Source organism: Salvia hispanica, chromosome 6 (genome assembly GCF_029641045.1).
Source record: "Salvia hispanica isolate PSC_SH4W2 chromosome 6, Shi_PSC_v1, whole genome shotgun sequence".
NCBI lineage: Eukaryota > Viridiplantae > Streptophyta > Magnoliopsida > Lamiales > Lamiaceae > Salvia > Salvia hispanica.
Genome location: NC_142697.1, coordinates 43,068,052 through 43,080,841, shown reverse-complemented (window position 1 = coordinate 43,080,841; position 12,790 = coordinate 43,068,052). Strand labels below are relative to the sequence as shown.

The 12,790-nt window shown below is 38.6% G+C and overlaps 2 protein-coding genes across 3 annotated transcripts; both read right to left on the bottom strand.

The window, feature by feature from the left end:
* Window positions 1-114: 114 nt before the first annotated feature.
* LOC125205448 (zinc finger CCCH domain-containing protein 41-like) lies at window positions 115-7,142 on the bottom strand. The gene is made up of 5 exons (XM_048104385.2): window positions 6,848-7,142; window positions 4,121-5,024; window positions 2,049-3,215; window positions 1,158-1,472; window positions 115-893 (listed from the first exon to the last, which is right to left on the bottom strand). The coding sequence occupies exons 2-5, from the start codon at window positions 4,904-4,906 to the stop codon at window positions 345-347; spliced, it is 2,817 nt and encodes a 938-aa protein (XP_047960342.1). The 5' UTR covers window positions 4,907-5,024; window positions 6,848-7,142; the 3' UTR covers window positions 115-344.
* A 1,322-nt stretch (window positions 7,143-8,464) lies between these two features.
* LOC125208029 (basic salivary proline-rich-like protein (DUF1421)) lies at window positions 8,465-11,453 on the bottom strand. Of its 2 annotated transcripts, none has more exons than XM_048107574.2 (3): window positions 10,955-11,453; window positions 10,269-10,508; window positions 8,465-9,759 (listed from the first exon to the last, which is right to left on the bottom strand). In XM_048107574.2, the coding sequence occupies exons 1-3, from the start codon at window positions 11,267-11,269 to the stop codon at window positions 8,620-8,622; spliced, it is 1,695 nt and encodes a 564-aa protein (XP_047963531.1). In that variant the 5' UTR covers window positions 11,270-11,453; the 3' UTR covers window positions 8,465-8,619. The 2 variants fall into 2 exon arrangements, with proteins under 2 accessions (XP_047963531.1, XP_047963530.1); XM_048107573.2 differs by having other exon boundaries at window positions 10,269-10,559; window positions 10,955-11,451.
* Between the last annotated feature and the right edge of the window lie 1,337 nt (window positions 11,454-12,790).

The window sequence follows — 12,790 nt, the reverse complement described above, 5'->3', positions numbered from 1 at the left end:
ATGTTTAACGTGTAAAATAAGCATCTTAGATTATAGCACAACGTAAAGAGGCCCAAAGAGAAGGCCGCCGATTGTTCTAACTTTGAGTTTTTTTTTTTCTTTTAAAATGTAAACTTTGTTTATGAAAAAATCTATAAGAAAGAACATAAACCATTACAACTCGCACTTAATGAGGACTGCCAGTTGAAAATTAGACATTTCTCCACAAAAAGAAACCCCTAAAAATGAGAAAATAAGACTGAAGCTAGACTTTAGCCACAGATTCAGTTAAACCATATGAATATTAATAAGTTGACATCATGTTTACCTCACTGTACAACTAGATGCGGCATCAGGTACGAGAGCTAAAGCTGGTTTTCGCCCGAACTTGAGGTCGCCGTGGATTTTGAATCTTTCTCCTGTTCAGAAGAATCTGCATCAGCTTCTACTCTGTGGTTCCCAAGTTCGTCTGATCCTGAGGCGGGAGTTTTCTGAATATCCGCTGATGCATCATCTCCGCTAGGTTGAGCGTTAATATCTGATGGTGCATTTGAAGCAGCTGGGAGATTCCCAGAGCTGTCGACTTCTTTGCCAGTGTTAACAGACGCACTTGAAGCAGCCGGGACACTCCCAGAGCTGTCAACTTCTTTGCCAGTGTTAACAGACGCTTTTGAAACGGCTGGGAGATTCCCAGTATTAACAGATGATAGCCACAAAAACTGCAACTTGTGACCTTGCCATAATTTACCATTTGAGAAGGCCTTCTCAGCAGATCGTCGGGTTGTAAAGGAAATACGAGCTGAAATGTTAGAAGATGATACTGAAGCATCATTAGTCTCTTGAAGCTCTGACTCTTCCAGTACCACCGAAGCAAGATCGCCATACGATGAGAAGTGCCCCTCCAGAGCAGCAACCTAACAAGCATATTAATCATTTAAAAAACAACTACAGGTAAACCAAGTAAATTTTCATGATAAAGCTGGTCAGACACTCATCTAGGAGACAGAATTTACGATTCAGATATAAGGGATTTGAGCGAGAGTTACAAACCCATGGCTGAAATAGGAGCATGTGTCAATAACCCTTTCATGGGTATATCTCACCAGAAAGGAAGGGAAATAGAAGATCACCTTCAACCAGAAAAGTATGTGATGAACACTAGGAGAAGTATAACTTACATTTGCTAGGTCAGATGGTAACGGTGGAACAACTTTGAACACTGTAGGCCGATTGTCCAGCTTGAATCTGTTTGCTACAAATGGTGCCCCAATAGGTGCTTGCGAACGAAAAGAAGGTTTTGAAGGCTCATAAATAGGCATGGTTGAAGTTGAAGTATGTGTCACAGAATGCTGTACAGATTGAGTATTCTCAATGGACATGCTATCTCTTGGTGATGACTTGGAACTTTCAGCTTTTGCTTGATTAGGTGGTGTTTCACCTTTAATCCTTTTTGTGGGTGAATCTGATGCTGGCATATCCTTGCTGCCAACAGCCTGAAAAAGAAGAAAAAAGATGAGGGTGGAAACTATAGACTCGAACAGAAGAGAAAGAAGATAGCGATGCTTTGCTTTCATGGTGATCACTTTAGACAACATTGATGCCATAATGAAAGGAAATTGGGGAGGAAAAAAACGTAAGATGGGAGAAATATAGCAACTAATGAAAATGGACATGCTGGAGAGGAAGACTGTTCTATACACTCTCAACTCATTTCTAATGAACAATACTTTGGTTTCTTACTCCCCCTTCCCTGGCCAAAGAGAAGGAAAAAGAAAAAAACAGGACATAATAATTCATTTCTGAAAATTATTACTAGCCTCGATCAATCAACATCGAACCAGAACATGTTAAAAATTTCAACAACCACCTACTCGATTATCCAATATATACTACCAACTACCTTCTCGTAACAAACCCTGAAGAGGGAGTGGCAAGCAACATTCCAAACATACATATAGTATGCCAACTTCAGTGAATGAAACATCAGGGTTCTTAAAAATTGAGTGATGATATATGCTAAGGAAGGACTTAAGTGAAGCATGCCAATCACAATTCAATTAAAAATTTACTTGTTTTTGGAGTTTGTCTAACTGGCGCTTGAACTCATTTCGTTTCTGATCCAGCATCTCCTGCTTCTTACGAAGTTCTTCCTTCAATATCTCTAAGCTCTCCAATTTCTTTGGCTGTAAGGGAGTGGCTTTGGAACCATTCGTAATCGCTGACTTGGGATGGTCAGGAACCAGCTGTTGACTAACAGAAGCATTGGAGTTACTATCTTTTCCAGTTGCAGGATGCGGATTTTCTTTTCCTTTGTCAAGAATAAATTGATTAGAAACTGGATGAAGTGAAATTCCACGAGGTGCAATTTGTGCAGCAGTATTGCCACTTATCCCTTCGTCAGGAATATTATTTCGATTTGCCCACCAAAGCTTGATAAACCGGTTGCCAATTACAGCATCAGGTGCCTTTAGTGCTTCTTCTGCTTCTTCCCTTTTAGAAAATTGAACAAAAGCCTGCTCTGTTTGCATGGGAATATAAATGTCAACAACCTCACCGAATTTCTGAAAATGTGAGAGAAGAATTTCCCTCTTATTGTCTTTCAGGGGAATGTAATTGACATATAAAGTACGGAGTCCTCTTTGAGCTGGTGTTCGAATATCGCGAACAAAATCACTTTGTTTCTTGGCAAATGATTGCTTAAAAGGTGAACCATCTCCATCAACATTATTCCGTTTTCCTTGATTGGGAACATTGGAACGGTCTGTGTATAGTATTTTCCCATTCCTGTTTTCCTGTTCTGAACCCCGTTTTGAACTGCTTATTCTTCCCCATGCAGAAGAACTATGTGATCCACCAGCATTGGCATTTCTGAGTGAACGGTCATCATTAAAACCTTCAACTGATTCAACATTATGCCGGTTGGGAAAGTCTCTGTCCACAGAGGACTCAGTTTCATCAACATTTGCTTGATTAAGTGCTATTAGTGCTGCTGATGTCTCTGGGTTATCATTTGCCCATAAAGGTTGATCTGGATCATACACATCAGATGCAGATGCCCCTGCCATGGAACCTCCCTCAACACCACCATTCAAGCTGTAACCATCTACAATCATTCCAGTCTTGCTACTTTTTGGATGAAAAACTTTGTTGTTAACAGGTAAAGCTACTTGTGCAGAAGATGCTCCAAGAAGTTGCGAGCCAGGAAGTGAAACAGGGAGATTGAATTGTGAAAGGCTCTGAAATTATGATAGGTAACTAATCAAGGCCATATATGTGCATGACTAAAAATCATCAGAGCACAGAAGTTTCAATAAACTACAAGCAATACAAAACCATGGAACTCCACAGTATATAAAAACATATATATGCGCATGAAAGTTACTGTTGACATAATTGATTGGAAATTTGCAATGCAGAAGTATCAAAGCATTTGTTTACCAGAAAGAATGCAATAATATAGTAAGAAGAGGCTTGCTAGTTCGTCAGTGAAGCTGAGTTCACAACTTCACATCATATCCATGAACACAATAATATATTAGGAAGTGGCATGCTTGTCTACTCTAGGCCTATGAAGACATCGGAGAACAAGAGAACCACTTCACTAATGCAACTGAAAGTTCCTTGAAAATGATAAAGATACAACAACATAAGTTCTTCATTACATCTAATTTTAGCATGTTTGTGACTTGAGAGATCTTCAAACTTCAACTATCCTTAAGAGTTTGAAGAGAACAGCTTCACTTGTGTGTGTGTGTGTGTGTGTGTGTGTGTGCGCGCGTGTTCTCTTTGATGCAAACCACTTTTCCTACATGGCATCGGCACCAATCTCGAATTTCTGGAAGGAGAATAAATAAAGAGTTCATGCAGTAAATATGTAGCACAAGGTGAATTACATGTTCTACGGGCTACTTATACCAGCACACAAAATTCTAAACATGTCTTCCAATATAGACAGTTAGACACACCTGAATAAGATTGTATTCTTCCTAAAAGACAATATCTTCTTTACATTTTGCACAGCCAGACACTTTAAGCTAGATAAGTGAAATTTCTTCACAAACAACACATACTAACCACCAAGACGATTCCATAACGCTTCACGAATATGACTTAGAAATTATCAGTTAGAAAATTTGCACACCTGAACATCTTCAACAACAATACGATTTACGCCATGTTCCATTGGACACATGTCTCCTCTTAAGCAAAAACCACGTTCCTCAAAGTCTCTACACCGTTGCCGTGGAAGCCCAACATTCACTGCTGGACTGATAGCTGGTCTTAGCGGTCCTTGCAAAGCAAGGGGGTGAAGTGACTCGAGTCCACCATTAGGTAAGCCTGGAACCATCCCAAATGCATTCCAAGATGCACCATGTGCACTAGAAACATTTGACAAGCCCCTCCCAGCAAACATAGCAGAAGGAACAGGTCCAGGTTGAACTATTTGAGATGCAACATCGACCAATCCAAACCTTGAATCATGAATGCCCCAAGGAACAGGTTCCCTTCCTCTGCCCCTGACAAAGCCAACTTCACCTGGTAGAATTTGGCTGCCTCTGATCCTTTGGTTCAAATCTGAAGGAGCTTTGGAAAATGATCCCTGGTTGAAACGTCTTTTGTCAAACCTTGCAGGAAAATCCCTGTCCGAAGCCATATTATGATTTCTCCAGTGTTCACCAGATTGAGGTTCACCATCCCTGTAAGAGTAACCATTTTCAAAAGGCCGGTTTCTTTTTCTATATGGTCTTGTCAAACGGTTATCGAGAGAATCCCCCTCCTGAGATTGAGATCGAGCCTCCCGCCTACGATGCTTGTGATTACGATCATCATCTTCATCTTCTCCTTCACTAATTTCTTTCTCCTCGGTATCACTGGCAACATCAGAAGATGAAAATCCTGGTTTTTCTGGAGAAACCTTCAGCTCCATGAAATGCTTGTAATGAACAAGATATATCAGGTTTCTTGTGTTACTCCAACAATCCTTATAGCATATCCAGAAAATGGAGTGTATTCATTGGCATAATAAGTCGTCAATGGATCCAAGACTGGAAAAGGAAAAAACAGTATAAGGTGAAAGCCAACAAGGAAGCAAAACATTGTTAGGGCATCTGGAACAAAATAACATAGCATAAAACCATTATAAACCAAAATAACTAAATCAGTCTGTCTGAAAGCAGTAAATGCATTTCATGATATGAATGGTGAAGTATATAGTGCCATAATCTAGTAAACTATTTCCCCCTTAACAAGTCATAATAGACAGATGAGAGTGCAAGAACCACGCCCATTGTCAAACTATTATGGATGTGCGCACACACATAAGATTATCAGATAAAGAATGTTTGATATTTCAATTACACAAACAAATCCAATAAAACCAAAGCACTTGGCGAGTAACCAACAATGAAGTAAGTTTCATTGACCTGAATCCCTTCTGCTTTCTTGAAGCATTTCAAACTTGACAGTTGACGCAAAAGGGAAAAACTTTGAAGATTGAAGTTATATATTACAACGAATGAGATAAAAAAGTATACATAGTCATGCACTTACATATTTCATTTTCAATTGCATGAATTTCAAACTCTTTCTAAATTAATTATTTTTATTCCAAAATAATGTGATTCTTTAAGTACTTCCATTCCACCATCCCAATATCACTCTAATAACAGTATATATAATTTTTAGTACCATGATCATCCCGTCAAACATTTAATACATTAATAGTAGATCTTAAAAGCAATCCATTAGCTGACCATGACAATATAGTCTCCACTAACTTCTCTCAATCTTGGAAAAAACTGAAAAACCCAGCTGATTATAATAGGCATGTATGTCTGTACTCATGTAAGTAGTTTAGAGATCATCGGCTATTACTATATATTATCTTTCAAATGAATACTTCAAATTTCGATAAATTATCGAAAGTAACAAACCAAAATAAAAAATTTTAATTTTTCAAAAATCAGAATCAGAATACCTGGAATTCTGTATATATACTACTGTTAGACTGAGGAAATATAAACGGGTATTTTGGGCACTCATTTAGCTTCTGGACTAGGATAGGTATCAATAAATCACTAAATGACAGCAGTAGTAGGGAAAGGGTTTGGTGGAGATACCAACCCGTGTCACAAGAAGTTGGAAATAGTTTTCAAATATTTTTCTTTTTCTGGGCAGTCCATATGCGGATGACCATATTATTTTAGAATCTCAACATATCCTCAAATCCCACACATTTAAGTCATTGTCTTATTAGCTAACCACACGAGCAAATAAGCTGACATGTGTTAAGTCATTGTCTTATTAGCTAACCACGCGAGCAAATAAGCTGACATGTGATGCGCATCACCTACAAATAAACTAAACTTCGCTCAGGGACATTATGCACTTAATGTACAACTCCATTAATGCTTTAGATAAAGACTCCCTAAAGTCTCGACATTCGTGTTAGGAGAGAGTTGGGAATTCAATATAAAACCGTCTGCACTCGCACAAGCACGCCCATTCGTACCAGGTCTATGCTAAATTACATAAACATTGAAGATTAAAAAACTAACAACCGCATCGTATCCGGTCAGCCCTAAACTCAAATTCAATGGTGGCCAAGAACGAAGAGCAGTATTCAAACTGAATGCCATCCCTAAATCTTCCACGTTTTCATGCCATGCGCGTCATAATCACGACTAGCAAAAGGAACGAGCCAGAAACATTCAGCAAAAATGAACCACAACCCAACGACGCAATTAAAAGGCTACAATCCGCGGCATGTGCACAACTCATACGAAAAAACTATAGCTCAAAACGAAAAACCTAATGCGAAAACTGATCAAAAAGATGATGGAGAAGGCAGCTGAAACCTAAACCTAACCTGGCAATATGGGATTCTCCTTCGCCTAGGGTTTTGATTCCTTGTTTCTTCAATTCCAACGCGTCGCCTACGCACACAATTCCATCGGTTTGCGATTCAATTGATAGGCAGGTGCCTCAAAAATCCCCCTCCAAATTCCGGTCTCCTTTTAACAAACACCTTGTGAGTGGAGCTGTGGGTCTGATCGATGTATAATATTTTCCCAGATTTTTCTCCCTAAATCAAATGAGGAGAGATGAATAGCTGAAATGGGGGTTTAACAAACAAGAGATTGGATTACAAAAAATATTAAAATTAAATTGAGGTCCCTCATTTTCAAGATCATGCAAATTTCACCCGAATTTGTAGTACTATTTATTCAGTCTAAGACAGCGATTGGGAAGACCTTGCAGGTAGGTGCTTTGTTTTGTACAATATTGTAGATTGACCCACAATAATTGCCAACATTGACTACATCTACATGTACTAGCAATGGAAAAAAGTGGTTTGAAGACTCTTGTCTGACGATTGTGTTAGAAGTAGATGTCTATTTTCTACTTTGGATTTGACATGCATTATTTTGTGTCATTGGATTCAACGTCATAAACATCCTCAATTACCCAAATGTATTTTCAACGAGATTTTAAACGTCAGAGCTTCGACGATACAATTATAGCAATGGACGTCACTAGTATGGGGTAGTACTACATCGCCGTGGCATCTATCTAAGGTGGCTGACGTTCACGAAGTTATTTTTTTCGTGAAACCGGGTGAGAGCCACAAGAGTTCATTTGCACATAAGATATTTAACAAACATTGGATGTTCTACAAGCATGTTTCACGATCATCGAATGTTTGAAGCATTCGTGGTTAATGGGACATCATGCAATATATTGCACGGCATGATCATTAAGGACGACGAATAATTGAATAGTGCCCCTAATTGGACCAACGTGGATATTATCAGCTCCTCACCAACCAAGCTGCAAAGTGCAAACCAAGGTGTGCCACAACAATCGTCTCGCGATACAACTACCAGCAAGCGACGCCAATAAAACTTAGTCAAACAAATTTGGGCACGATTTAGTCATTCAAATAAGTGATTATGATTGGTTTTGTATTTGTCGGCTTTCGGTAATGTGTATTTTTAAAATTTTAATTATACATTTTTAGAATATATAATAAATAAATAAAATAAAGATAAATAAATTAAGTGATCCGGGAATAGCTAATGGAAATAATGATTACTGTGAATGTATTTGTTTTGAAAAATTATTATAATATATTCTAATTTCAGAAGTTATGAAATTGACTATATGTTAATTAAAAATTGTGTGACAATTATCCGAAAATAGAAAGACACCTATAAATTCGGAAATAATAACCCGTGACGAACCATCCCAAAATAGAAATACACCCAGAAAATTGGAAATAATAACCAACCGAGTTAACTAATACATACAAAATCAAAATACCAGAACTATAAAGTTCAAGTAATTTAATCACAAAATGCAAACTAAAGAAGGCAAGAATCGATAAATAGTATAATCCAAATGGAATTTATCCTAACTGGAGTAGCATTCCTTCCAGAACATAAAGAAAAGTAGAGACGCATTGAAGGCCAACAAATATTCACAATGCCACACAATAATATAGGTTTCATTTCATTATCAACAAAAAAACATATAAAAGCCAATCACAAGATATTGGGAACTCAGACAAATTATTCATGTCCAGCAGAGTTGGATCAAAGATGGAAATGTGAACTTTACAGAACATGCAACAGAGTCGAATTACCGGCCAAACCACCCTCGTGGACCTTGCCCATCCCCTTCGTTCATCAACTTGTCCAGGACGACATTCAAATCAACCGCTTGTCCATTTTCTGTTAGCTTTCGAACAGTTGCCTTTACTTGTTCTCTAGAGAACCCCATGTTGGTTACCCTGTCGACTACATCATCAATCGGAACCCTGTTCCCAGATCCACCAGTACCAGAACCAGCACCAGGGCCACCACCCACTGCAGAGGCAGTTGGCAGTGCTTGAGGCAGTATTCGAGCAGTAGGCAGCTGCGGATAACCACTACCACCACCACTCTGGCCCATACCAGGAGAAGATAGTTGCTGCGGCTTCATAGAGGAGCTAGTACCATACTGTGATGGAGCACTGCCATACGAATAGGGTTCACCAAGGCCTTGTGGTGGACCGAACGAACCTGAGTATCCTGAACCAGGCCTGCTTGTGGGTGGAGGCTCATACACATTGGGTGTTAGTCCATAGTATTGTGCAGAGGCTGGTGGGGAAACTCCAGTAGGTGGAACAGAGGGAGGTGGGCGAGAGCTCATGGGGTAGTTTTGGGAGGGCATATACGGTGCTTCTTCAGAGTGATGACCTATCGGTGGCTGAGGCATAGAGGGGCTAACAGGTGAGAACGAGGAGTGTGGTTGAGAAGGTGGAGGTGGAGGTGGCTGAGCATATTGTGTCTGCGGTGGTGGCTGATACTGGTGTTGTGGTGGAGGTGGGGCTGCAAGCTGCTGCTGTGACTGATACTGCTGATTTGGGTTTTCTGGAGTTTGATACTGCTGATTTGGGTTCTCTGGGGTTTGGCTGGGTAGGTTGGGGTTGAAGTAAGAATCTCGCTGAGAGCCGGAAGGAATTTGATTTTGAGGGAACTGGTTGGGAGGTTGAACTTGGGGTTGTATGTTCTGTTGTGGAGGTGGCAGAGGAGCATTCGGGGGAAGGGCCGGAGGTGCCTGTGTCGGAGGGACACTAGAGAGCTGATGTTGCGTCGGCACTCCGATCTGCATTGGATCAGGTTGAACATTAATCTTGCTTTCAACTTGTTCTGTCTTTGGCAACTGCAACTTAGCAATCTGCAGTTGAGCTTCAAAAATGTCTTGTTTATCTCTTACTACCTTAACACCAGAGTGCACCTGCAGAAAAAAAAATAATAAACATGCCACACTCAAACAATGATATATGCTGCAAGGGAAAAAATGAGGTCTAAAATGTGAATGATGACACACCATCCAATTCTGTTCAACAGTAAATAGTCCAAAAATCTATAACATGGAAAGTGAAACTCAAAGTTCATCACGCCTATCAACTACAACAAGATGAGAAAACAAATAACAGCTGGATAATAGAAAATTTCAGATGCTTCCTGTCTTATACTCCTCAGTCTCCTAAAAATAGAAACTCTTTCCCTTTTGGTCCATCCCCTAAAAATAGAAAGGAAATTTCTTTCTCTCTGATGAGATGAGACCCATTTTCCACTCACACACCTATCTTTCTATCTCTCTCTTACTTTACCAATTTTGCATTAAAACCCGTTCCGTGTCAAAAGTTCCTATCTTTAGGGGACGGAGGGAGTGTATTTTTAGATTTTAGAATTGCCACACCATACACTGTTATATGAGCAGGTAGGAGTAATAATTCGTACCTCTGTAAGAATATTCTCCAGCAGTCTCATTTTTCCATCAATTGCACCGTGATTGTTCCCGGCAGATATTTTCAAGTCATCAATGGAGTGCTCCAAGTTGCGAGTTCTTGTTTCCAACTGCGACAACCTTGAACTCATGTTATCAACGGCGTGCATCAGATTTTCCATATGCTTCTTCATCATCTTCTCAACGTCAGAAACAAAACTCCCCTCCAAAGGTGCATTGTCAGTTTTCTGATTCTTCACCGACACAAATTTACTAGGTTCATCAACACCAAAGGAATTGTAATGCTGAAAGATTAAACAGAATAAGATGATTCTTCTTTAATATGCAAAGTCACAGAAACTAGTTTCACTAGAAAATTTACTAGGTTCATCAACATCAAGGGAGTATCAATTATTCTATTATCAAAAAAAGTACTCTAATAATTCTCATTCATCGTACTACAATAAACTAATATCACTGAAAACTAATCAAGCTCCCTTCCTTTCCCTTTTTAGTTCTAGATTATAATTGACAAAAACCTAAATTACACAATCAGCTAATTTAGGGATCAATTAGCTAATTTAGGGATCAATTCAACAATCAAAACCACTGATATTCCAACATAGATTAAGAAAGGTCGCACCAAAACCAAAATATATCAGAAACAAAAAGGCAATCAGTAGATTTTAGAGAAAAATACTCTGATAGGCGAGGGATTTGCTTTCGAATCCACAGAATTCCACGTCCTGAGGGGAGGATCGTCATTGTCCGAGTCGAAGTTCGACCGAGCTGCCTTCGGCGACGAAGACGACGCCGCCGCCGCCGCCGCCGCAGGTCGAATCGGCATGAAATCGTAGCTCGGGACGATGTCCTCCTTCTTCTCCGCCGGGCGATTCATGAAATCGATGAACTCAGAGCCGGCGCCGCCATTGTTGCTGGCGATGCTGGTCTGGGAATTGGAGAGATCCATGATCTGCTTGTCCATGTACTGAGACGCCGCCGAACTGTGATTCATCTGAGTGCTCAATCGAACAAAATCCAATCAAACTGCCAACGCGTATATATATCTCGAAACAGAAATCGCAAAATTTTCGGATTGCGGTTTGGAAAATATGCTCGATTTTGGAAATCTGAATATATTTATAAAATAATTATTCAGAAAAAAGATTAAGGAAGAAGATGACGATTGTGGAGTCGTCGTTGTTACTTGTTGCGGAAGGTCAAGTTATGTTATGAGCTAAAGTCGCTAGTGTTATACCCAATTAAGTGTGAAAGGGATAAGATATCGCTGGATGTAATTGTAGCGGTTGTAACTTGAGACAATTCTCGATTCTTCCATTTTCTTTACCTTTTTTTGTTCAATTGTGGAATTTCTTTTGGGCCGGCTACTGTGTTGGGCATCGCTATATGGATCAGCCCAAATAATAAAGCAAATTACATTTTTATACACTTAAAAAAAAAAAATCAACAATAGTAAAATAATAAAAATGAAACAAATACCACATGCTACAAATATATGAATACATGAATTAATGCGATATTATATTGATGGTAAGGGTATACTGTTATGACACATGTGACAAACTTCCTCTATTTCTCATTTATTATAGTGGTATGTGATTGCTCAACAGTATTTTATTTGAGATTGTCCGAAATTAAATTGGGTTGAGATTATCTAAAAAAATAGTTTTATTATAAAAAAATTAATACTATAGTACTTATAAAAGTAGAATCATCGTTCTATTATCTTTTTTCATCAACAATTTTTTACATTTTATTAAACTCGTGCCAAGCTCAAATTAGACTCCTAAAATGGGACAGAGGGAATACCATCTTGTCTCATGTGTGGGAACATGGAATTGAAAAAAAAAAAAAAGGAAAAAGAGCGTTCTTTTGACAAATTGTGACATACGCATAACTAATACAGTAATTGCTTTCAGTGTCTGGGCAATGAAGGCTCTTATCATTATATGGATAGTTCAGTATATTTATGGTGCTTGATCCTAAAATGTAGATCATCCAAATTAAACATTAACATGACGTACTTGTTGGAACCTAGCATCTAAACTTATACCAACCCATTGTGCTTTTGCAAAAGACACATTAGCCATGGCATACTCGTTGGAATTTAGCATCTAAACTTATGTCAAGTGTCAACTCATTGTGCTTTAGCAAACATAAAAATAGAAAAGGTCCTTGGAGTAAAGTAGCCTCAATTTAATTAGGCCCAATAACCACAACTAACCAAGGATCCTCGAAAATATCAGAACTAATGTATTACTACTTTATAAACAAATATATACTGAACTTTTATCTCCCTAAAGAACTTAGAAATCTCATCTATATTTTATTAAACATATCCATTAATTTTTTTATGGAGTGTAAAATAATATTTTCTTTTCATGAAAGGTATGAATATATATTACCATACATTAATCAACTAAAGATCATAAAATAGTACTATTTGAATATTACTGCAACTATTCTAAATGTCTAAAATTCTAAATGAAGAAATTAATATTCTCGATTTGCTGAA

Bases quoted from the DNA above. Each gene is read 5' to 3' on its own strand.
- LOC125205448 (XM_048104385.2), bottom strand. From the start codon at position 4,906: ATGGAGCTGAAGGTTTCTCCAGAAAAACCAGGATTTTCATCTTCTGAT. The intron at 3,216-4,120 runs GTGTGCAAATTT...TCATAATTTCAG, and splicing joins TTGTTGTTGAAGATGTTCAG to AGCCTTTCACAATTCAATCT. The intron at 1,473-2,048 runs GTAAATTTTTAA...CTTCTTTTTCAG, and splicing joins TAGACAAACTCCAAAAACAA to GCTGTTGGCAGCAAGGATAT.
- LOC125208029 (XM_048107573.2), bottom strand. From the start codon at position 11,269: ATGAATCACAGTTCGGCGGCGTCTCAGTACATGGACAAGCAGATCATG. The intron at 10,560-10,954 runs GTATTTTTCTCT...TTAATCTTTCAG, and splicing joins CAAATCCCTCGCCTATCAGA to CATTACAATTCCTTTGGTGT. The intron at 9,760-10,268 runs GTACGAATTATT...TTTTTTCTGCAG, and splicing joins TGGAGAATATTCTTACAGAG to GTGCACTCTGGTGTTAAGGT.